The 26,635-nt window shown below is 44.7% G+C and overlaps 1 protein-coding gene across 2 annotated transcripts in view; it reads left to right on the top strand.

Moving 5' to 3' along the window:
* Positions 1–26,635, top strand: part of MYBL1 (MYB proto-oncogene like 1) — a 489,278-nt gene that overhangs the window by 215,025 nt on the left and 247,618 nt on the right. For both annotated transcript variants that reach the window (XM_029591403.1, XM_029591402.1), the window contains one exon: positions 18,197–18,301. In XM_029591403.1, the coding sequence (XP_029447263.1) occupies positions 18,197–18,301 (105 nt within the window). The remainder of the gene's footprint in view (positions 1–18,196; positions 18,302–26,635) is intronic.

Here is a 26,635-nt window from a genome sequence, read left to right as displayed (position 1 = left end):
AATCAGCCTTACATACCTTGGACTGTAAACATGCGCTATCTTTTTACTTAAACTGCACTGCAACACACAGAAAATCCAATCAACTTTTTGTTTCTTATGATCCAAACAAACCGGGTAAAGCAGTGGGTAAACATACTGTTGCGGTCCCGGGCCGTGCCCCGGTCCCTCCACCTACCTCGGGGGCGGCCCGGGCCGTTTCGGGTCTTCCCCGGGCCTGCAGGCCCTCCAGCATGTGTCTCCTTCCCCGGGAGAGATGTCGACGACTCGGCACGGCTGGCCCCGCCCCCTGACGTGCACATGCGGGGAGGAGCCTTTCTTAAAGGGGCCAGCGCGGGAAAATCTGCTGAGCAGCTGGGGATGACGTCAGATGCCTTCAGCCTTAAGTATCTTGCTTCTAGGAGCCTCCAGTGCCTTGCAACAAGGTTCCTGGACTTGTCCTGTGTTTGCTGCATTCCTGGTTGTCTTCGTCCCGCCTCTGCCTGCTTCCCTTGCTGTGGATTCTTCTGGTATTGACCTCTGGACTGGCTTCGGATCGCTCTCTGGCTCTGACCCCCGGACTGGCTTTGGATCGCTCTCTGGCTTTGACCCCTGGACTGGCTTTGGATCGCTCTCTGGCTCTGACCCCTGGACTGGCTTTGGATCGCTCACTGGCTCTGACCCTGGACTGGCTGTGGACCGCTCTCTGGATACCGACCCCTGGACTAGCTGCGGATCATCCTCGGACCCTGACTCCTGGACTGACTTCAGGATTTCCTACGACCTGCTGGAGGCGCCAGCCATCCGGAAGCACGACCTGCAGGAGGCGCCTGCATCCGGACCATCCGCATCATCAGGAAGTCGCCTAAGTCCCAGCGGCCGTGTCCCTACGGGCTCTTCCTGGGGGGACTTCGGCTTCCAGGGTGAATCTCCTAAAGTCCCAGCGGCTGGACTCATAAGGGCTCCTCCCGGGGGAGTGCCGGTCTCCAGGGCGAAGACTCTTCTTCCTCTCCGGTCCAACACCGTCCATCCGTCCAGGGAGGGTCTTGTCCTTGGTCGCAAAGGACTTCACCGTAGACAAGAGCGTCAGCCAGCACCGAGCTCCCGTACCGCCTCCTGGTTGGGACATTCGCTGTGGACTTCCACAGCACTCCATCTCCTGTCCCAACCAGCCCAAGGGTCCACGAACATAACACATACTATATCCAACTGGTTAGCAGATTGCATACAGTTTTGCTATGAAAAAGCAGGCCTTCCTCTCCAAGGGCGAGTAAAGGCACATTCAGTAAGGTCAATGTCAACTTCAGTAGCACACTATCGCTCAGTGCCAATTCTTGACATATGTAAGGCAGCAACATGGAGTTCACGTCATACCTTTGCAGCTCATTACTGTTTGGACAAAGCAGGACGACAAGATTCAGCCTATGGACAATCTGTCTTAAAGAACTTGTTTCCAGTTTAATCCCAACTCCTTCTACAACCAATCTACTGTGTTCTTCGGCTGCCTCATTTCCACAACAACACATCGCTGTTGCCTTCATATAAAATGACTCAGCCTCTAGCTTGCTAATCACCCATATGTGAGGACTAGCATCCTGTTTGTCCTGGGATAAAGCAAAATTGCTTACCTTGTAATAGGTGTTATCCCAGTACAGCAGGATGTAGTCCTCACGAAACCCACCCGCCACCCCGCGGAGTTGGACCTCATACCTTTTATTATTTTATTTTTGCTAAAGCTTATTGCTACATACGAGACTGAAGTGAAGACCCCCTGTGGCAGAGAATATCATGGCATGCCGAGCATGCTCAGTAGCCTCAGGCTGCCAGTCAAAAGTTTCTAGAAACGTTGACAGAAGTTTTTCCCGCACTAGGGCTCCGTTACTGACGTCACCCATATGTGAGGACTACATCCTGCTGTCCTGGGATAACACCTATTACAAGGTAAGCAATTTTGAGTGGGTTATTTCCTCCTTCCAGCAGATAAAGGCAGAGTTATAAGGCTTCCTCTGTGACATCATCACTACTTACGTGTCGTGCAGAAACAGTTTAAGCCAGTATTCTCTGCCTCCAGCAGATGATAGGTTGTGCAGTAGGATTTTGAAACTGGGTTTGCCTTCCCTTCAAAGTTCGATTTTTGGCAATTTCTTACTACAGCTTTGTCTGATTCTCTTCCAGTAGTCAGTTGGCCAGGTATCAGAAATTCATTTCTGGATTGCGAACCATTATTTGGTAGCTCCTAGCAACATAAAAGGCTTGGTTGATCCTGGAGGGGAATCTCAAAGTAAAGAAAAAAGAAAATACTCTTGGGAAATTTCATGTCTTCCCCTCACTCCCCCCCCCAAAAAAAAAACCTGGGAGGTATAGATATGGGTCTGTACAGCTCCTGGGCCCCACTCCCTATATCCACATGCATCAGCCTCCCTAAGTTGTTGACAGTGACCTCAAAGATTTCAGTGCTGATCACTTACTTGCAGCTCTGTGGGAGTTTCTCTGAGATTCCAACAGGAGCGGATGGCGACGAAAACGCTCCGCAAAGACAAGCTAAAATCAGGCCTTGCCAGCAAAATGGCGGATCCCTCAATTCCGTTTTATTGGGTTCCTCGAAACACTTATAGAATGGGACTTGATTTCCTTAATTTACTTCAGAAAACATTCCCTCATAGGGGTCTCCCATCGGGAAAAAGTTTTTTTTACCGTTCGGTGAGTAGAAATATTACTCTGGGTCAGTTCCCGCCGCCACTTTTTCCGGTGCCCGCAGGCCATCAACCAATTTTGGGCCTCTTCCCTGCCATTATGGCAACAGGTTTCCAAAAATGTCTGGAATGTCCCCGAGCCATGTCGATTACCGACCCACACGGTGTCTGTGTGCTGTGCCTCTGCTCTTCACACGACGTCTCTACATGCCCAAGTTGTGCCCAGATGACTCCGAAGGGTAGGCGGGTTCGCTTTGACAAGATGGAGACCCTGTTTAAAATTAAACTAACTCCATCGACGTCAACCCAATCGTCACCGGCAGGCACATCAAAAAAATAGATCATAAAACCCCGCCAGGAGCACCAGGGTAGCAGTGACTCTCCGTCATGACTCTGTCCAAGTCATTGACAGCATCCACTTCGGTGCTGGGGAAAGACTGGGCCAAGCACCGAGGGAAGCACAGACACCAGCACAAACCTGAGTCCTCGCCCGAGCTGCTTGCGAAGAGAACACGGATAGAGGAGCAGCTTACACCCTTTACACCGGAACAACCAAGGCGTTCCCCACCGAAAATTGTGCCGGGTACTGAGCCCCCACAGATCCCTGTGGAGCAGCCAGTAACGCCTAGCCTGCCACCCGCTATAGCTGTGCTATCACCAGCTTTCAGTAGAGGAGGACCGGAAAGCTCATCTGCATACTGCTCCCAGCAACCCCCGGGAGAGGAAGTCCAGAGGTCACTGCAAGCGATCCAGAGATTGACTTCCACAGCCCAGCTTCCAGAGGCCCCGCACAGTTTGCAGTAGAGGAGGACCGGAAGCGTGCGCCTAACGGCTCACGAATCTCAAATCCTTCCATTAACTGAGTGAAGATTAATTTAACCGTGGTTTAAGAGGATTGGTAAGTATAGTTTTCAGAAATTTTTGGGCTTATAAAAGTTTGGTGAAAGGTGAAATTAAGGGATATATTCTTTAGAGTTTGTATGTGTATGAGGTAAAAAGCAAGCCAGAGAGAGTTAATACTAGTGTCTGTCTTTCCCACCCACTCAACCCTTGATTTTTAGGCACAAGACACTTTCCCACCCACTCAATCCTTGATTTTTAGGCACAAGACACTTTCTCATTAAAAATCAATCAGGGTCTTATCTAAAACATAATATTGTACCAGCCCTTATTGAAAGTTTAATCATCCCCTTGTAGGACACTAGCTGATTAATTACTAAATTCACCTGTAAATTTAAAGTATTCTCATTCCAACTCCCTTAGTATCCTAAACTTAACTAGGGGCACTTAGAGAAGATAAGGCCATCGCGGAAAGATTAAATGATTTCTTTGCTTCGGTGTTTACTGAAGAGGATGTTGGGGAGGTACCCGTAATGGAGAAGGTTTTCATGGGTAATGATTCAGATGGACTGAATCAAATCACGGTGAACCTAGAAGATGTGGTAGGCCTGATTGACAAACTGAAGAGTAGTAAATCACCTGGACCGGATGGTATACACCCCAGAGTTCTGAAGGAACTAAAAAATGAAATTTCAGACCTATTAGTAAAAATTTGTAACTTATCATTAAAATCATCCATTGTACCAGAAGACTGGAGGATAGCAAATGTAACCCAATATTTAAAAAGGGCTCCAGGGGCGATCCGGGAAACTACAGACCGGTTAGCCTGACTTCAGTGCCAGGAAAAATAGTGGAAAGTGTTCTAAACATCAAAATCACAGAACATATAGAAAGACATGGTTTAATGGAACAAAGTCAGCATGGCTTTACCCAGGGCAAGTCTTGCCTCACAAATCTGCTTCACTTTTTTGAAGGAGTTAATAAACATGTGGATAAAGGTGAACCGGTAGATATAGTATACTTGGATTTTCAGAAGGCGTTTGACAAAGTTCCTCATGAGAGGCTTCTAGGAAAAGTAAAAAGTCATGGGATAGGTGGCGATGTCCTTTCGTGGATTGCAAACTGGCTAAAAGACAGGAAACAGAGAGTAGGATTAAATGGGCAATTTTCTCAGTGGAAGGGAGTGGACAGTGGAGTGCCTCAGGGATCTGTATTGGGACCCTTACTGTTCAATATATTTATAAATGATCTGGAAAGAAATAAGACGAGTGAGATAATCAAATTTGCAGATGACACAAAATTGTTCAGAGTAGTTAAATCACAAGCAGATTGTGATAAATTGCAGGAAGACCTTGTGAGACTGGAAAATTGGGCATCCAAATGGCAGATGAAATTTAATGTGGATAAGTGCAAGGTGATGCATATAGGGAAAAATAACCCATGCTATAATTACACGATGTTGGGTTCCATATTAGGTGCTACAACCCAAGAAAGAGATCTAGGTGTCATAGTGGATAACACATTGAAATCGTCGGTTCAGTGTGCTGCGGCAGTCAAAAAAGCAAACAGAATGTTGGGAATTATTAGAAAAGGAATGATGAATAAAACGGAAAATGTCATAATGCCTCTGTATCGCTCCATGGTGAGACCGCACCTTGAATACTGTGTACAATTCTGGTCGCCGCATCTCAAAAAAGATATAATTGCGATGGAGAAGGTACAGAGAAGGGCTACCAAAATGATAAGGGGAATGGAACAACTCCCCTATGAGGAAAGACTAAAGAGGTTAGGACTTTTCAGCTTGGAGAAGAGACGACTGAGGGGGGATATGATAGAGGTGTTTAAAATCATGAGAGGTCTAGAACGGGTAGATGTGAATCGGTTATTTACTCTTTCGGATAGTAGAAAGACTAGGGGACACTCCATGAAGTTAGCATGGGGCACATTTAAAACTAATCGGAGAAAGTTCTTTTTTACTCAACGCACAATTAAACTCTGGAATTTGTTGCCAGAGAATGTGGTTCGTGCAGTTAGTATAGCTGTGTTTAAAAAAGGATTGGATAAGTTCTTGGAGGAGAAGTCCATTACCTGCTATTAAGTTCACTTAGAGAATAGCCACTGCCATTAGCAATGGTTACATGGAATAGACTTAGTTTTTGGGTACTTGCCAGGTTCTTATGGCCTGGATTGGCCACTGTTGGAAACAGGATGCTGGGCTTGATGGACCCTTGGTCTGACCCAGTATGGCATTTTCTTATGTTCTTATGTTCTTAAACTAAGATGAAGGTAGCAGTCCAGCAGCAAGAGGGGGGCTTTCCAGTCTTTCGCATTGAATGTCACATGTATGATTTTTTTACCCGCCGGTGAGAGATTGTATGTGAGCACTCGGTGCAAAGAGCTCCTGGCTCTCAGGGAACAAGTCCGATCTCTGGAGGCTAGAGTAGCAGACTTGGAGGAGCTGAGGGAGACAGAGAGGTACATTGACGAGATCTTCAGGGACATAGTAGCCAAGTCCCAAATCCATTCTGGCAGCCCCAGTGCTGCCTTGGATCATAAAGGTCTCCCAATAGGAGAACATCACCCTGGTGTAGCAGGAAGTGATCCTGTAGCAAGGACCTGCTCTCCAGGTGATGTATTGTCCTCTCGCACGGAGGACAAATCTCCCAGGGCTACTGCCCAGGAGGGAAGGGTTAGGCCAGCCATCATAGTTGGTGATTCAATTATTAGAAATGTAGATAGCAGGGTGGCTGGTGGACGTGAAGACCGCCTGGTAACTTGCCTGCCTGGTGCGAAAGTGGCAGACCTCACGCGTCACCTAGATAGGATTATAGACAGTGCTGGGGAGGAGCCTGTTGTCGTGGTACATGTGGGCACCAACGACATAGGAAAATGTGGGAGAGAAGTTCTGGAAGCCAAACTTAGGATTTTAGGTAGGAAGCTGAAATCCAGAACCTCCAGGGTGGCATTCTCTGAAATGCTTCCTGTTCCATGTGCATATCCCCAGAGGCAGGAAGAGCTCCAGAGTTTCAATGCGTGGATGAGACGATGGTGCAGGGAAGAGGGATTCAGTTTTGTAAGGAACTGGGGAAACGTTTGGGGAAAGGGGAGACTTTTCCGAAAGGATGGGCTCCACCTTAACGAGAGTGGAACCAAGCTGCTGGCACTAACTTTCAAAAAGGAGATAGAGCAGCTTTTAAACTAGAACAAGGGGGAAAGCCGAAGGTCACTCAGCAGTGCATGGTTCGGAGAAATGTATCCTTGAAGGATACTAATGAAACAGGAGAGTTAGGGCATCCCAACAGAGAGGTTCCATTAAATGCAAACATAGTTCATAATCCTATATGTAAAAAATCACCAAAGCTAATGAGTTCCGAATGATCCCAAACAACTGAAAAGCAGGTTGTTAAAACAAGCAAAAACCACACTTTGAAATGTCTGTATGCCAATGCCAGAAGTCTAAGAGGTAAGATGGGAGAGTTAGAGTGTATAGCAGCAAATGATGAAATTGACGTAATTGGCATCACAGAGACTTGGTGGAAGGAGGATAACCAATGGGACAGTGCTATATCAGAGTACAAATTATATCGCAATGATAGGGAGGATCAACTTGGTGGGGGTGTGGCACTTTATGTCCGGGAGGGTATAGAGTCCAACAGGATAAAGACCATACAAGAGACTAAATGCTCAGTAGAATCTATATGGGTAGAAATCCCATGTGTGTTGGGTAAGAGTATAGTGATAGGAGTATACTACCGTCCACCTGGACAAAATGGTCAGACAGATGATGAAATGCTAAGAGAAATCAGGGAAGCAAACCAATATGTTAGTGCAATAATAATGGGAGATTTCAATTACCCCAATATTGACTGGGTAAATGTAACATCAGGACTTGCTAGAGACTTAATGTTCCTGGATGTAATAAATGATTGATTCATGGAGCAATTGGTTCAGGAACCAACAAGAGAGGGAGCTATTTTAGATTTAATTCTTAGTGGAACGCAAGAATTGGTGAGAGAATTAATGGTGGTGGGGCCACTTGGCAACAGTGATCATAACATGATCAAATTTAAACTAATAACTGGAAGGGGGACAATAAGTAAATCTGCAGCTCTAACACTAAATTTTAAAAAGGGAAACTTTGATAAAATGAGGAAAATAGAAAAAAACTGAAAGGTGCAGCTGCAAAGATTAAGTGTTCAACAGGCATGGACATTGTTTAAAAATACAATCCTAGAGGCGCAGTCCATATGTATTCCGTGCATTAAGAAAGGTGGAAGGAAGGCAAAACGATTACCGTCATGGTTAAAAGGTGAGGTGAAAGAGGCTATTTTAGTAAAAAAAAACATCCTTCAAAAATTGGAAGAAGGATCCATCTGAAGAAAATAGGATAAAACATAAGCATTGTCAAGCTAAGTGTAAAACATTGATAAGACAGGCGAAGAGAGAATTTGAAATGAAATTGGCCATAGAGGCAAAAACTCATAATTAAAAACTTTTTTAAATATATCCAAAGCAAGAAACCTGTGAGGGAGTCGGTTGGACCATTAGATGACAGAGGGGTTAAAGGGGCTCTTAGGGAAGATAAGGCCATTGCAGAAAGACTAAATGTATTCTTTGCCTCCGTGTTTACTAATGAGGATGTTGGGGAGATGCCAGTTCCGGAGATGGTTTTCAGGGGTGATGAGTCAAACGAACTGAACGAAATCACTGTGAACCTGGAAAATGTAGTAGGGCAGATTGACAAACTAAAGAGTAGCAAATCACCTGAACCGGATAGTATGCATCCTAGGGTTCTGAAGGAACTAAAAAATGAAATTTCTGATCTATTAGTTAAAATTTGTAACATCATTAAAATCATCCATTGTACCTGAAGACTGGAGGGTGGCCAATGTAACCCCAATATTTAAAAAAGGCTCCAGGGGCAATCCGGGTAACTATAGACCAGTGAGCCTGACTTCAGTGCCCTGAAAAATAGTGGAAACTATTCTCAAGATCAAAATCGTAGAGCATATAGAAAGACATGATTTAATGGTACGTAGTCAACATGGATGCCTAACAAATCTTCTTCATTTTTTTGAAGGGGTTAATAAACATGTGGGTAAAGGTGAACCAGTAAATGTAGTGTATTTGGATTTTCAGAAGGTGTTTGACAAAGTCCCTCATGAGAGGCTTCTACGAAAACTAAAAAGTCATGGGATAGGAGGCGATGACCTTTCGTGGATTACAAGCTGGTTAAACGACAGGAAACAGAGAGTAGGATTAAATGGTCAATTTTCTCAGTGGAAAAGGGTAAACAGTGGAGTGCCTCAGGGATCTGTACTTGGACCGGTGCTTTTCAATATATATATATAAATGATCTGGAAAGGAATACGACAAGTGAGGTTATCAAATTTGCGGATGATACAAAATTATTCAGAGTAGTTAAATCACAAGCAGACTGTGATATATTACAGGAGGACCTTGCAAGACTTGAAGATTGGGCATCCAAATGGCAGATGAAATTTAATGTGGACAAGTGCAAGGTGTTGCATATAGGGAAAAATAACCATTGCTGTAGATACACGATGTTAGGTTCCATATTAGGAGCTACCACCCAGGAAAAAGATCTAGGCATCATAGTGGATAATACTTTAAAATCATCGGCTCAGTGTGCTGCAGCAGTCAATAAAGCAAATAGAATGTTATGAATTAGTAGGAAGGGAATGGTTAATAGAACCAAAAATGTCATAATGCCTCTATATCGCTCCATGATGAGACCACACCTTGAATACTGTGTACAATTCTGGTCGCCGCATCTCAAAAAAGATATAGTTGCGTTTTAGAAGGAACAGAGAAGGGCAACCAAAATGAAAAAGGGGATGGAACAACTTCCCTATGAGTAAAGGCTGAAGAGGGTTAGGGCTGTTCAGCTTGGAGAAGAGACGGCTGAGGGGGGTTATGATAGCGGTCTTTGAGATCATGAGAGGTCTTGAATGAGTAGATGTGACTCTGTTATTTTCACTTTCGAATAATAGGACTAGGGGGCATTCCATGAAGTTAGCAAGTAGCACATTTAAGACTAATCGGAGAAAATTATTTTTCACTCAACGCACAATAAAGCTCTGGAATTTGTTCCCAGAGGATGTGGTTAGTGCAGTTAGTGTAGCTGGGTTCAAAAAAGGTTTGGATAAGTTCTTGGAGGAGCAGTCCATTAATGGCTATTAATCAATTTTACTTAGGGAATAGCCACTGCTATTAATTGCATCAATAGCATGGGATCTTCTTAGTGTATGGGTAATTGCCAGGTTCTTGTGGTCTGGTTTGGCCTCTTTTGAAAACAGGATGCTGGGCTTGATGGACCCTTGGTCTGACCCAGCATGGCAATTTCTTATGTTCTTATGTTCAGGGAGGAACTGGACTGTGTTTTATCTGCCAGGCAATGCTCGATGCCCTCCAACACCTTCAGCCACCGGTACCGACCCCCATACCGGAACAGACACCGGAGCCATCGATGTTTGCATCATTGCTAACCAGGTTGGATACGCTCATCGGCGCCCTTCGATCACAACCCTGGCTACCGATGCCAAAGCAACCTGTGCAGCCTCCGAAAGACCCGATTCCCATTCCCGGGTCTTGACACGATGAGGGCACTGATTCCAGCCCAACTTCACCGATGCCTCAACTGATGCCTGGTCCATCAGGGCTCTCGGGACCGAGACGCCGCGGTTCCCATTGATGCCACCGAAGCTTCCATCAAGGCCATCAAAAGATCCATTGGTGACAGTACGACCTACACCACCAGCTTTCTTCCCTCGTTCAGGATCTCAACCAGAAACCTTCTCTGATACATGGGAAGATGTGGACACTGACAAATCCATGGAGGATGTTTTGTCAGAACCATCTCCAAACGAGGAAAGGAGACAATCTCCCCCAGAAGATCTCTCCTTTGCCAGTTTTGTTAGGGAGATGTCAGAGACTATTCCCTTTGATCTCATTACAGAGGAAGATACAAGGCACATGTCATTGGAAGTGCTCCAATTTGATGCTCTAAAGGAAGTCATAGCTATCCCAGTGCACAAAGTACTAGTAGATCTACAGCATCGTCTCTGGGAGCATTCCTGTTCTGTTCCTCCAGTAAATAAAAGAACAGATGCAACTTTTCTTGTCCAGCACATACCTGGATTCCAAAATCTACAACTGCCACATCAGTCAGTGGTTGTTGAATCAGCACAAAAGAAATCCAGAAGACTTCGTCTACATTCCTCAACAACTCCTGCAAAGATCAAAGATTCCTGGACCTTTTAGGTTGTAAAATGTTTCAAGGCTCTATGCTGGTGTCACGAATAGCTGCATACCAACTCTACATGACACAGTACCAGAGGAACCTTTGGAAACAGGTTCAGGACGTAGCCGACACTCTTTCTCAACAGCAGCAAGACAGTCTCAATGCCATATTATTTTATTTTATTTAGCATTTTTCTATACCGACCTTCATGGTTAAATACCATATCAAATCGGTTTACATTGAACGGGGATAGAGAACTGTAACAGACAGAACAACTTTTTATAATCGGAGGGAAACAAAAGTTACATTAAACAAGGACTATAAACTTGGAAGCTTGGACAGCTGGAAGGTAAAGGCCCGAGGAGGGCAATAACTTTAGAACAAGGGAGTCATGATGGAGTCCGGGCTAGTGCTAGTTAGATTATTAGCAAAGGTAAGGTACTTATGAATAAGAAGTAAATAGATGAGGAGTGCGGATCCATAGCTCATGCACAGGTTGCATGAGCTATGAGCTATTATATAATATTATATAATAGCTCATAGCTATATAATATTATATATAATATATATAATCTTCTCCTAAACTTTATAAACACCCAGTATCTTCATTACTTATGATTTCTTCTTTATTGTTAAAAATTGCATTTTTGAACTGAACAACTCATTGTAAATTATACACTTCCATTTTTTTTTGGAAACTTTACCTTCTACAGGTTTATACACCATGTTAAAGTTACTATCTTTTCTTCTTCTTACTCCCAGTTGCATGTTTCCTTGTTTATTGTAACTGCATTTATAATATGTATATTACATATTTGTTCTCGGTTCCGGTTATTACCCCATTGTTTATTGTAAACCGGCTTGATGTGATGTTATCACGATTGCCGGTATAGAAAAAATTAAAATAAATAAATAAATAAATATAATAGCTCATTCAACACAGGTTGCATGAGCTATTATATAAAGGCCTTGAAGCTGGTAAACACGAAGTCCGTGCTGCTTATGATTCCTTCGAAACAGCTTCTTGTATGTCAGCAACAGGAATCAGTGCCAGGAGATGGGCCTGGTTAAAAGCCTCAGATCTAAGACATGAAGTCCAGGATAGACTGGCTGATTTACCTTGCACCGGTGAAAATGTATTTGATGATAAAATTCAAGACGCAGTGGCTCAATTGAAGGACCACAATGAGACCCTGTGCCAATTGTCAACGGTCATTACTGAGGCCCCTTCTTCTGCCAGAACATTAACCAGAAGAGACCCTAAAAAGCCATTTTATCGGCCACGCAGATATTAGCCACCTCCATCTTGCGTGCGGACAACTAGACCATCTCAGAGAGGGCATCCTCGACAGCCTAAAGCATCCAGACCCCAGCCTCCTCCACAAACAGGCCAAGCATCTGGATTTTGAAACCTTTCCGGAGAACAGCAGCCCCTCCACAAATCCAGAACCATTTTTAGCAGTTGGAGGTCTAATCCATCACTTCATAACCAATTAGCTCAGAGCTTTCCAAACTTTTCATGTTGGTGACACACTTTTTAGACAAACATAATTTCGGGACACAGTAATTCAGTCTACTAGTAAACCAGAGGTTAAAGGTTAAACGAACGAAACATATTTCGACAATTTATGTATGTTTCCTTAAATATATACATAAATAAAATGTTTCACGACACAACCTATCTCATGAAAACCTTAAATTTATATTAAAAATATATATTCCAAGATTCATGTTATTGTTATAATTTATGAGAAACAATAATAAAACAAATTGTCTGTCCCCCACATACTCATCTCTCTCCTCCCCCCAGCACATGTCTGTACCCCACACACTCATATCTCTCCCCCTCAAGCACATGTCTGACCCCCACACACTCATTTCTCTCCCCCCCAGCACATGTCTGTACCCCACACACTCATAGCTCTCCTCCTCAAGCACATGTCTGTCCCCCCAGCACGTTTGCCCCCCACTCACTCATCTCTCTCCCCCCAGCACATGTCTGGCCCCCACACTCATGTACCTCGTCTTTTTGATTGTTGCCAGTTAAGTGCTTCACTCCCTTCCATGATCACCAGACACTGCTGCTTGCAGTCAGCACTCCTCATGGCCAGGCCTCATCGGCAGCAGCAGCCAATGCAAGGATGGCTGGGCTTGTTCCACCCACCAAGCCCCCCAAAAAAACGCGATTGACAGCAAAAATCACCCAATAATAAGCAACCCATAAACTGAAAAAAAAAAAAGTGAATCTCTAGAAAAAAAAAAAGCCCAAACTCGCGTCAGAGTTGACCGGGCTTGCGCGACACACCTGCACACTGCAGGCGACACACTAACGTGTCCCGACACACAGTTTGGAAAGCTCTGAATTAGCTCAACATTACCACAGACCAATGGGTTATTTCCATCTTAACCCAGGGATACCGTCTAAACTTCCTCACGGTACCCCAGGATTTACTGCCCAATCCACTGTGGATTCAAAAAGATCACACAACTCTTTTAGAATCAGAACTGTCAACCCTTCTGGGCGCCAGGGCCGTGGAACTTGTTCCCCAAGCACAGCAGGGCAGAGGGTTCTACTCCTGCTATTTTCTCATTCCAAAGAAATCAGGCGGCCTCCACCCCATCTTAGACCTCCGCAGTCTAAACAAATTTCTACAAAAAGAAAAATTCAGGATGGTGTCCTTGGGCACCATACTTCCCATTCTACAAAAAGGAGATTGGCTCTGTTCTCTGGATCTTCAAGATGCTTACACTCACATTCCAATATTCCCACCTCACCGCAAGTACCTGCACTTCCTAGTGGGACATCAACACTTTCAGTACCGGGTCCTGCCTTTAGGACTTGCGTCGGCACCCCGTGTATTTACAAAGTGCCTAGCAGTGGCTGCGACCCATCTACTCTAGAGTCATATACATGTCTTCCCTTACCTGGACGATAACAAGGAGCTCTCGACATGCTCAAGCTCACTATAAATCTGCTACAGTCTATGGGATTTCTCATCACCTAACAAAAATCCCACCTGACTCCATCTCACCTCTTGACTTTCATTGGAACGGATTTGGACACCACAGTAGCCAGAGCCTTCCTATCCAGCGACTGCGCATATACGCTCTCCAAACTAGCTGTATCTCTGCGCACAAAGAACACAGTCTCAGGCAATCAATTCCTAACATTGCTAGGGCACATGGCTTCCACAGTCCACGTCACTCCTATGGCCAGGCTGGCCATGAGAATAACTCAATGGACTTTGAAATCTCAGTGGATCCAAGCCAATCAACCGTTTTCATCTCAGATTCAAATAACCCACCAGTTACGTTTATCTCTTCTCTGATGGACAAACAAGAATAATTTGGTAACAGGCAAGTAACTTTAACCACAGATGCATCCTCGTTGGGTTGGGGAGCACATGTGAGCAATCTTCAAACTCAGGGTACTTGGACAAAGCTAGAAGAAACTTTTCAGATCAAATTCTTAGACCTTCGAGCTATACGTTATGCTCTCTATGCATTCAAGGACTGCCTTTCACAGAAGACTGTTCTCATACAAACAGACAACACAGTTGCCATGTGGTACCTGAACAAACAAGGAGGCATGGGCTCTTATCTTCTGTGCCAAGAAGCCGTGCACATCTGGGACTGGGCCCTAACACATTCCATGTTTCTTCAGGCCACTTAGCAGGCATACAGAATATAGTAGCAGATCGCCTCAGCCGACAGTTCCATCCCCACGAGTGGTCCCTGGATCCTGTGGTAATGACCAGAATCTTCCAACGCTGGAGTCAACCAACAATAGACCTCTTTGTGTCTGAACTGAATCACAAAGTGGACAGATTCTGCTCCCTGCACAGGCAGCAAAACAAATTAGCCATGGATGCCTTTGTTCGCCCCTGGAACTCAGGCCTCCTATACGCGTATCCCCGATACCGCTGATAGCCAAAACTCTCGTGAAGCTGCAACAGGACAAAGGGTCAATGATACTCATAGCCCTGTATAGGCCTCGACAAGTGTGGTTTCCCATACTTCTCGATCTCTCAATCAGAGAACCAATTAGCCTGGGCACAGCGCCCACTCTCATAACTCAGAACCAAGGCAAGTTATGCCATCCAAACCTTCAAACCCTATCCCTCACAGCTTGGATGTTGAAATCTTGATCCTCCAAACGCTCAACCTTTCAACTGATGTCTCTCAAGTGCTAGTAGCTTCACGAAAGCCTTCCACATGAAATTCCTATCGTTCTAAGTGGACTAGATTTACCTGCCCCACTCCATCTTTATTAGACTATCTCTGGCACCTTTCAGACTCTGGTCTCCAGACCTCTTCGGTGAAGGTACACCTGAGTGCCATCTCAGCGTACCACAAGGGAGTAGGGGATGCCCCAGTAACAGCGCAACCCCTTGTGAGTAGATTTATGAGGGGCTACTACAACTTAAGCTCCCTCTACGGCCACCAGTCACTGAATGGGACCTAAATGTACTTACAAGGCTCGTGTGCTCCCCATTTGAGCCTATAGATTCCTGCGATGTTAAATTTCTTACATGGAAAGTTCTCTTCCTAGTAGCCATTACATCTGCTCGAAGGGTTAGTGAGCTACAAGCACTTGTCACATAGTCACCCTATACCAGGTTCCTACATGACAGAGTAGTCCTCCGTACTCACTCTAAATTCCTTCCCAAGGTAGTTACTAATTTCCACTTGAATCAGTCTATAGTCTTGCCCACATTTTTCCCAAGGCCTCACTCTCACCAGGGCGAAAAGGTTTTACACACTTTGGACTGTAAACATGCACTTGCATTTTATATAGACCGCACTGCACTCCATAGAAAATCCACCCAACTCTTTGTTTCTTTTGATAAAAACAAAGCAGGAGTTGCAGTGGGAAAACAAATTGTCTCCAATTGGCTAGCAGACTATATTGAATTCTGCTGTGACAAAGCAGGCCTTCCATTACAGGGACGAGTGAAGGCGCACTCAGTGAGAGCCATGGCAACCTCAGTAGCACAAAATTGTTCCGTACCGATTGCTGACATCTGTAAAGCTGCAACATGGACCTCTCTTCACACATTTGCAGCGCATTACTGCCTGGAAAAGGAAGGACGCCAAGATTCAGCCTTTGGCCATTCTGTCTTAAAAAACTTATTTCCAGTATAATCACAACTCCTTCCACATCCAAACTGCTGTGATTATCAGGCTGCCTCATTTTTCCCAACAGCACACCAGTTGTTGTGCCTGTTGCACAACTTGTGCTGTTGGTCCATTAAATATGAGTCAGCCTGTAGCTTGCTAATCACCCATATGTGAGGGCTACCATCCTGCTTGTCCTGGGAGAAAGCAGAGTTGCTTACCTGTAATAGATGTTCTCCCAGGACAGCTCGATGTAGTCCTCATGAAATCCACCTGCCACCCCTCGGAGTTGGGTCCAAAATGTTTTATTATTTTATTTTTCGCTCACACCTTTTGCTACAAACGAGACTGAAGTTGCTCGAGGGATCATGGCATATTGGGCATGCTCAATGTGCCAGTCAAAAGTTCTAGAAACTTTGACAGAAAAGTTTTCTCTGATAGGGTTCCGTCCAGTGACGTCACCCATATGTGAGGACTACATCCCGCTGTCCTGGGAGAATACCTGTTACAGGTAAGCAACTCTGCTTTATTAACTATGAAAGTCTCCAAATTGCATGGGGTAGATTTTAATACATGCGCATGTAATGTGTTATAAAATCGTTGGACCATGCGCACATGTGCACTGGATTTTGTAATCTGCGTGCAAGGGGGGGTAATTATGCAAGTTTTGCGCAGCAGCGCATCGCAGCCTACCTCAGTTCCCTGCCCCGTACCCTAACCTCCCTGCCCCTTCCCCTCTCCTCCTTACCCCCAAACCCTTTCCCTTACCTTTTTTTTTTTTCCCCCCTTATTTTGTTGTTTACTGCTCCAACGGAGCAGTAGCAACTTGTGCGTGCCAGGATTCCCTTCCCCGGTACAGCGGCAAATGGCCGCTCTACTGGCCACCTCCAGCCCTGCCTGGCTCCGCCCCCCAGACCGCCCCCTTCCTGCCCCCTGGACTGCCCTCTTTACAGGCACTTAATCACGTACTAGGGTTTACGCGTTGGGCTGGGCCCTTTTGAAAATTGGCCCGGTGTGCGTAAGGCCCGGCTATGCACGTAAACCCCAGGATTTACACACAGGGCCGATTTAAAATCTACCCGATAGGTTCTATGAAAATAAACTTATTGGACTGTAAAGTAATAAAACACCTACAAGGAAATTTTAAAAACAGAGAGGCTTCTAGAGCCAACAATTTACTTTTCAAAGATAGGAAATGCCTGCTCCCAGCTACTGTGGAGCAAAAAAGTGCAAAATTCTCCTCCTGTGCAGAATTTCCAGTTTTTGCGCAGAATTTGGAGAGAGGCGCAGCAGGCTGTGAGCAAGGATATAGTAGGCTTGGTGTGCCATGAGTGGAATCCATCTTGTTCATAGTGAAGATGTGACAGGACCATTGAGAATGAGTGAGAGTCTGTATGTAGAGGAATATATGTGTGTGTGTGTGATAGATGGAGCCTATGTGCCAGGGTACATGTGTGAGAGAGATTGAGTCTGTGTGTGGATGTGTGTACCAGAGAGAGGGAGCCTCTGTAAGGAGATTGTGAGGGTGTGTGCATGTGTGACAGATTGGGAGCTGAGGTGTATGAAAAAGGGATTATGTATTTGTGTGCGAGTGTGCATGTTTGTAAGAGAGAGAGTGCCTGTGTGAAGGGGGTGTGTAAGTGCGAGAGAGAGGGAGCCTGTGTGAGGGTGTGAGTGCAAGAGAAAGAGGGAGCATGTGTGAGAGAGAAGGACAGAGTGAGCCTGTATGGGGGCAGTATTGAGAGAGGGGTTATCTCTGGGAGTGGAGATAGTGTGCAAGAGATTGAGCCTAGAAGGGGAGGGAAGAGATGGTGGAGGAGTAGGGACCTGAGAAAACAAAGTGAAAAAGGGTCTGGCCTAGGGGATTAGGGAGAGAGGGTGGAAGAGACACTCTTATAGTACAGTTTACTTCTAGGACAATTCTTTCAAAATATTTAAAATCTGCATCTTTAAGAAATAACTTTTCTCTTTAAATTTTAAATTAATTATTTAGACTGTGATGTATATTGTTATTTTGAGCAATATAAAGTATGCAGCATTTTGCAGAATTTTAAATTTTTGTACACAGACCTTGCTAATGGTTTTTAAATTGAAAGGTTGTTGGCTCTATGGTGGTGATGTGAGCTTTTGTTGACTGATATTGATCATTTCAAATGTTCCCAGTTTTCATTAAAGGTATCCACAGTATAATATTGAAAAATATTTGATTAGTTGTGTAAGTTGCTTTACTTCTGATTTATAATTCTTATAACAGCTTATATATTTTTTAATTCTTTTTTTTTGTACTTTTATATATCAATGGCAGCAGCCTTTTGTTGATGATGATCCTGATAAAGAAACTAGAATAAAGGAACTTGAATTACTACTAATGTCAGCTGAAAATGAAGTCAGAAGGAAGCGGGTCTCATCTGTAAGGACATTTTGTGATTGTGTGGATATTTACCATTTCTTAAATGACTTATAGTTGTCTAGTATTTGTTCTCGGTGGACAAGCAGGATAAAGTCAGCCATGCATATAGGTAATGTAATCTGATGGCACTGAGATGGAAAAAGCTCTTTTGGAGCTCAGAAAGACTGAAGTGGCTTGTCTGAGCATGTGCAGACCTCCATGTGCAGCCATCCGCCAAACAAGTCTTTTTTTTTTCCCCCTTCTGCTTATGCAGATATGAATTTAGCTGTCTAGTTTGTTCTCTTATTTTCTCTTTTAAATGTTTTCTTTGCGAGTATCCAAAAACATAAATTAGCTGGGTTAAATTTTTATTTCAAAACTTGAAGTTGTCCTAGCCATTAGTTCTTTTCTAAATGAAACCAGGTTTCAAGAAGTGTCCTCACTTTGTCTAGAGCATGTCCTTATCAAACCAATATGATCGATGGGTCAGATATCTGGATCCTTCTTATGACATGCCTAATGTGCTGCTTGTGCTTGTCTGTCCACCAGGGCCAAAAGTTTGAGGAGCTACACGCTTGTCTTTCTGGAGTCACCTCAAACCTCTACCTCAGGTAACAGGAGGAAACCACCAGCTGAGGGACCTTTGCCAAAATTTAAAAAGGCAGAGTTCTCTCATGCTTGGTTCCATGATTTGGCATGGTCTCTTTGTAGGTGCCATTCTCCCTCCAGAAAAGAAGGGCATAAGTTAAGCTCTTCAGCATCAAAGTTTACTAGTACCATGTTGCTAGAGATCATTGGTGCAGAATAGGACTAGACATCCTTTGTGGCGCACAACAGATTGGTGTGAAGGCTGATGCAGTCAACTGAATCTCAGACACAGTTTTTACCAGTGCCAGCCATAAACAAAGGCACCTGAGACTTGTCAGTACCGAGACTTTTTTTTGGCAATGAACTCACAAAACAGGAGAATTTAGTGTAAGCTTTGCTTGCAAAACAAAAAATTGCAATACTTGTGCCATTTCTGGTTCCAGAATCAGATAGTAATTCCCCAATGATTCCTCCAATAAAATGGGATCAACATTCTATTATGGAAAAAATGTGGCTGGATATTGTGAAAAAGTACTTTATTGATATGCCAGACTTGCTGCTTACTCCTCCATTGGAAGAGGTGTCTTCAATTCCAGACAATGTGGCCTTCAAATTGGATAGTTAATACACTGTTCCGCCTTATGAATTTATTTATTTATTTAGAATTTTTATATAACCGACATTCCTGTAAAGAATACAGATCACACTGGTTTACATTGAAACAGAACTTTCGCTGGAAGGTGATACATTAAACAATGAACATTAGCGTATTATAACATTCAAACATATGGAAACAAGGAACAAATTACAAACTGAAAGCAGCTTCAATGCAGAATTAATAAGAATAAGAATAAAAATAAATATTTTTATTTCATTTATTAAAATTTATTAATCGCCTAACACTTAACAAGGCCTAGGCGATATACAAGGATACATACATAATAAAAACAAAATAAAATACAAACAGATTTCAGCTTCACAGAAACCAAGCCGCAAAATACCAAATATTAATGGTACATTTACTATTTTAGACATAAGAGCATATTCCAAAAATTGAATATTCAATTAATAAATCGTCATATATCTTTTAATGAGCAGATTAAGAACATTCATGCAGCCTCATTTATCATTAAACGCACGATGAAGCAGATATTCCTTAAATGCCGTTTTAAATTTTTTAACATCTTCTAAAGATCTGAGGTCAAAAGGAAGAAGGTTCCATTGAATGGGTGCCGCAATGGAGAAAGAAGTCTCCCTACTAATACTTTAATACAATTTAGGGTTAAAAAGATCCAAACTCAGATCCAGTCTCAATCTCATGACTCACCAGAAATAGGTCAACAATGGAATATCCTCCTATTCTATTTACTGATTCTCAGGAAGGCTCAGAGTCATCATATGCTTCTCTCTTATTCAGATGATGAGGACTTCACAGGTCTTCCATTGAATCTTCTACTTCTCCCAGGACAAGCAGGATGGTAGTCCTCACATGTGGGTGATATCACTGGACGGAGCCCTATCACGAAAAACTTTTCTGTCAAAGTTTCTAGAACTTTTGACTGTCACACTGAGCATGCCATAATCCCTGTAGCCAAAGGGGTCTCCCTTCAGTCTCTTTTTTTCCGCGCTGCAGTTTGCCCCGCGGTTAGGAGCTCTGTGAGAACTCTCACAATATTTCCTCACGGAAAAAACTTGAAGATTATTTCATTAAAAAGTTCCCTCATAGGGGTCTCCCATTGCGATATTGTTTTTCATCGCTTGATGAGTAAAAATCCACCGTCTCTGGTCTGTTCCTGCTCCACTTTCCTCTGTGTTCGCAGGTCATCGACCGTTTTTGTGGCCCTCTTTTTTTTCTCCATCATGGCAACGGGTTTTTGAAAATGTCTGGACTGTCCCCGTACCATGTCGATTACCGACCCGCATGATGTCTGTGTGCTGTGCCTCGGCTAATCAGACAATGTTCGTCACTGCCCAAGTTGTGCCCAAAAGACTCCGAAGGGCAGGCAGGCCCGCCTGGACAAGATGGAGTCCCTTTTTAAAATCAAGATAACTCCATCGACATTCACCCACTCGTCACCAGCAGGAACATCGAAAAAATCCATAGACAAACCTCGCTGGGAGCACCAGGGTAACGGTGACCATCTGTCATCGATACCATCTAAGGCATCAGCATCGTCTTCCTCACTGCTGGAGAAAGACTGGATTGAGCACCGAGGGAAACATCGTCACCGCCACCGATGCGATTCCATTCCCGGTGCCAGCACAGACACCGCATCGGCCTCCATGGCTATCGATCCAACTGCGAAGAGGACACAGGTAGAGGAGCCTCCAACTTCCTCTCCACCCGAGATACCGAGGCGATCCCCACCGATATTGGTGCCGGGTACTGAGCCCCCGTAGACACCTGTGGATGTGCCAGTTGCACCTAGCCTGCCTCCCCCTGCAGCTGTTGTTACTATTACCAGCCTCCAGGGAGAAGTTGGACATACTGGTCTGACAGGCGGTCCTGGATGCCCTCCGGAACTTACAACCGCCATCGATGCCGGTCCCCATACTGACACCGGACCCATCGATATTTACACCACTGCTTGACTACCTCGACACACTCATCGGTGCCCTTCCAACCCAGCCTGGGCCATCGATACAAAAACAACCTATTGAGTCTCCGACTTCCCCGATACCCATCCCGGGGTCCTTGGAAGACGAAGGCACGGACTCCAGTCCTCTTCCAGCAACGTGTCCACTGATGCAGGAACCGAAGCCTGGTCCATTGGGGCTCTCGGGACAGAGACGCCCACGATTCCCCTAGATACCATCGGTGCCACCTCTTCCTCCATCTAATCCATGGAGGGATCTATAAATGCTAACACATCCTACAGTACCAGCCTTTTTCCCTATCTCAGGGCCTCAACCAGAACCCCCTTATGACCCATGGGAGGACGTTGGCACCGACAGTTCTACGGAGGACATACTATCTGAATCATCTCCTCTGGAAGAAAGGAGACGGTCTCCTCCAGAAGACCTCTCCTTTGCAAATTTTATAAAGGAAATGTCAGAGACAATCCCCTTTGATCTGGTCACAGAAGAAGACAAACGTCATAAAACTTTGGAAGTCCTCCAATTTGTGGATGCTCCCAAAGAAATTATGGCTATTCCCGTCCACGAGGTACTCTTGGACCTCCAACATAGTCTATATGGGAGCATCCTTGCACTGTCCCACCAGTGAATAGGAAGACGGATGCAATGTATCTTGTCCAACATTCTCCAGGATTCCAAAAGCCACAACTACCCCATCAATCAGTGATAGTTGAATCCGCACAGAAAAAGGCCAGGAGACTGCACCCTCACTCCTCATCTTCCCCTGGAAAAGACCAAAAATTCCTGGACATCTTAGGTCGGAAAATCTTTCAGGGTCTATGCTAGTGTCACGCATAGCTGCATATCAACTTTACAATATCAGAGGAATCTCTGGAAGCAAGTTCAGGGAATAGCTGATACTCTTCCCCAACAGCATCAAGATAACCTCAATGCCATTCTACAGAAAGGCCTTGAGGCGGGAAAGCATGAAATCAGGGCTGCTTACGATTCCTGAGACTGCTTCTCGCTTATCAGCGATGGGAATCAGCGCCAGAAGGTGGGCTTGGCTTAAAGCATCATATTTACGAACTGAAGTCCAGGACAAACTTGCTGACCTGCCTTGTACTGGAGAAAATCTATTCTGTGACAAGATAAAGGATGCAGTGGCTCAACTGAAAGACCATCACGAGACCCTGCGTCAGCTGTCCACGGTTATTACAGAGGCTCACTCCTCTGCAATTAGAACCACGAGAAGGGACCCCAGGAGACCGTTTTATCGCTTATGCAGGTACTATCCACCTACATCTCGCGCAAGATCAACCAAACCACCTCAGAAAGGGCATCCACGACAGCTTCAGCCAGCCCCTCAAATCAGCCAAGCCTCTGGATTTTGAAATCTATCCAGAGAATAGCAGCCACTCCACAAATCCAAAACCAGACTTGCCAGTAGGAGGTCGAATTCACTACTTCATAACCAACTGGCTCAGCATCACCACAGACCAATGGGTTTGTATCCATCACAACCCAGGGATACCATCTAAACTTCCTCATGGTACCCCCAGATTCACCACCCAATCCCCTGTGGATGCAAAAAGATCACACAACCCTTCTAGAGTCAGAACTATCCACCCTTCTGAGCGCCAGGGTTGTGGAAGCCATTCCCCGGGCACAGCAGGGAGCAGAGGATTCTTCTCCTGCTACTTTCTCATTCTAAAGAAATCAGGCGGCCTTCGCCCTATCCTAGACCTCCGCAGTCTCAACAAATTTCTACAAAAAGAAAAATTCAGGATTGTGTCCTTGAGCACCATGCTTCCCCTTCTGCAAAAAGAGATTGGCTCTGTTCTCTGGATCTTCAGGATGCATATGCTCACATTCCATTATCTCCACATCACCGCAAATACCTGCGTTTTATAGTGGGACATTAACATTTTCAGTACCGGGTTCTGCCTTTTGGACTTGCCTCGGCAACCCGTGTATTTACAAAGTGCCTAGCAGTGGCTGCGGCCCATCTATGCAAGAACAGCATACATGTATTTCCTTACCTGGACGACTGGCTGATCAAAAGCCATTCCAAGCAAGGAGCTCTCGACGCTCTCAAGCTCACTATCAATCTGCTACACTCAGGATTTCTCATTAACTACCAAAAATCCCACCTGACTCCATCTCACCTCCTTACTTTCATCGGAGCAGATCTAGACACCACAGTCGCAAAGGACATCCTACACAACAACAGCGCAGAGACACTCTCCAAGCTAGTTACGTCTGTGTACAAAGAAAACATCCTCAGCTGGGCCACATGGCTTCCACTGTCCACGTCACTCCTATGGCCAGGCTGGCCATGAGAATAACTCAATCGACTTTGAAATCTCAGTGGCTCCAAGCCACTCAACCGTTTTCATCCCAGATTCAAGTAACCCACCTGCTACGTTTATCGATTCTCTGGTGGACAAACAAAACCAACTTGCTAATATGTCTACCCTTCCAGCAATCAGTTCTCCAAATAACTTTAGCCACAGCCTCATCCAACTTGGGTTGGGGAGCTCATGTGAGCAATCTTCAAACTCAAGATACTTGGACACAGCTCGAAGCAACATTTCAGATCAACTTCCTAGAGCTTCAAGCTATACTTTATGCTCTATATGTGTCAAGGACTGCTTTCACACAAGACTGTACTCATACAAACAGACAACACAGTTGCAATGTGGTACTTAAACAAGCAGGGTGGTACAGGCTCTTATCTCCTCTGCCAAGAAGCCGCGCAGATCTGGGCCTGGGCCTGGGTCCGGGCCCTTGCACACTCCATGTATCTCAGAGCCACTTATCTGGCAGGCATACAGAACGTAGTAGCAGATCGCCTTAGTCGACAGTTTCATCCCCACGAGTGGTCTTTGTATCCTGTGGTGATGACCAGAATCTTCCAACGCTGGGGTCAACCAACAATAGACCTCTTTGCATCCGAACTGAATCACAAAATGGACAGATTCTGCTCCCTGCACAGGCAAGAAAACAAGCTAACCATGGACGCTTTCGCTCACCCCTGGAACACAGGCCCTCCTATACGCGTATCTCCTGATACCACTGATAGCCAAAACTCTTGTGAAGCTGCAATAGGACAAAGGGTCAGTGATACTCATAGCCCCATACTGGCCTTGACAAGTGTGGTTTCCCATGTTTCTTGACCTCTCGATTAGAGAACCCATTTGCCTGGGCACAGTGCCCACTCTCATAACTCAGAACCAAGGCATGTTACCCAGTCCGAAACTTCAGACCCTGTCTCTCACAGCCTGGATATTGAAAGCTTGATCTGTAGCCGCTCAACCTTTCAAATGATGTCTCTCAAGTGCTTGTAGCCTCATGAAAGCCTTTCACATGAAAATCCTATTGTTCTAAGTGGAATAGATTTACCATATGGTGCATGCAAAAAGATATCGACTCTTTTTCCTGCCCCACTCCATCTCTGTTAGACTATCTCTGGCAGCTTACAGACTCTGGTCTCCAGACTTCTTCGGTGAGGGTACATCAGAGTGCCATCTCAGCGTACCACAAAGGAGTTGGGGTTGCCCCAGTAACAGGGCAACCCCTTGTGAGTAGGTTTATGAGGGGCTTACAACAGCTTAAGCCCCCTCTATGGCCACCAGTCACTGAATGGGACCTGAATGTAGTATTTACGAGGCTCATGCGCTCCCAGTTTGAGCCTATAGATTCCTGCGATGTTAAATTTCTTACATGTAAAGTTCTCTTCCTAGTAGCCATTACATCTGCTCGAAGGATTAGTGAGTTACAAGCACTTGTCATATACTCACCCTATACAAGGTTCCTACATGACCGAGTGGTCCTCTGTACTCACCCTAAATTCCTTCCAAGGTGGTTACTTCTTTCACTTAAATCAGTCTATGGTCTTGCCCACATTTTTCCCAAAGCCTCACTCTCACCAATGCGAGAGGGTTTTTCATACCTTGGACTGTAAACGTGCACTTGCATTTTACCTAGACTGCACTGCTGTCCATAGGAAATCCACCCAACTCTTTGTTTCATTCAATAAAAACAAACCGGGAGTTGCAGTGGGCAAACAAACTCTCTCCAGTTGACTAGCAGACTGTATTGAATTCTGCTATGACAAAGCAGGCCTTCCTCTTCAGGGACGAGTGAAGGCGCACTCAGTGAGAGCCATGGCAACCTCGTTCAGTACAGATTGCCAAGATCTGTAAAGCTGCAACATGGAGCTCTCTTCACACATTTGCAGCACATTACTGCCTGGACAAGGAAGGACATCAAGATTCTGCATTTGGCTAATCCGTCTTGAAGAATTTATTTCCAGTGTAATCCCAACTTCTTTCACATCCAATCTGCTGTGATTTTCAGGCTGCCTCATTTTTCCCATCAGTACACCACTTGTTGTGTATGCTGCACGAGTTGTACGCTGTTGGTCCTAACAAATATGAGTCAGCCTGTAGCTTGCTAATCACCCACATGTGAGGACTACCATCCTGCTTGTCCTGGGAGAAAGCAGAATTGCTTACCTGTAACAGGTGTTCTCCCAGGACAGCAGGATGTAGTCCTCACGAAACCCACCCGCCACCCCACAGAGTTGGGTCTGAAATGTTTTATTATTTTATTTTTTTGCTCACACCTTTTTGCTACAAACGAGACTGAAGGGAGACCCCTGTGGCTACAGGGATTATGGCATGCTGGGCATGCTCAGTGTGCCAGTCAAAAGTTCTAGAAACTTTGACAGAAAAGTTTTCTGTGATAGGGCTCTGCCCAGTGACGTCACCCACATGTGAGAACTACATCCTGCTGTCCTGGGAGAACACCTGTTACAGGTAAGCAACTCTGCTATCTCAACCTTAAATTTTTGACTCTGTTTGGATGTTGAAAGTTAACTAGTATTTATGCATTTACCTTTTGAAGTAAAGAAAGTTCTTGCTTCAAGAAAATTCTTTACTAGAATATCTTAAAACTTTAAATGGAAAAGATTTTCTGTCTGTTACTCAGTTTTTGTCAAGGTCCCTTTTAATTGCCCTTTTATATTTTTATTTTTTTATTACTCTAGTATTTTTTAAACCTATGTGACTTCTAACTCTGTGTCAGAATTGACCTTAGCACTATAGTGGCATACTATGATGACTAACATGTGCTTCTTTTTCCCATCAACTTACAGCTGCCAAATTCATGAAAGGCCCCATACAT

This window comes from Rhinatrema bivittatum, chromosome 2 (assembly GCF_901001135.1).
Source record: "Rhinatrema bivittatum chromosome 2, aRhiBiv1.1, whole genome shotgun sequence".
Lineage (NCBI taxonomy): Eukaryota > Metazoa > Chordata > Amphibia > Gymnophiona > Rhinatrematidae > Rhinatrema > Rhinatrema bivittatum.
This window is presented reverse-complemented; position numbering and strand designations above follow the sequence as displayed.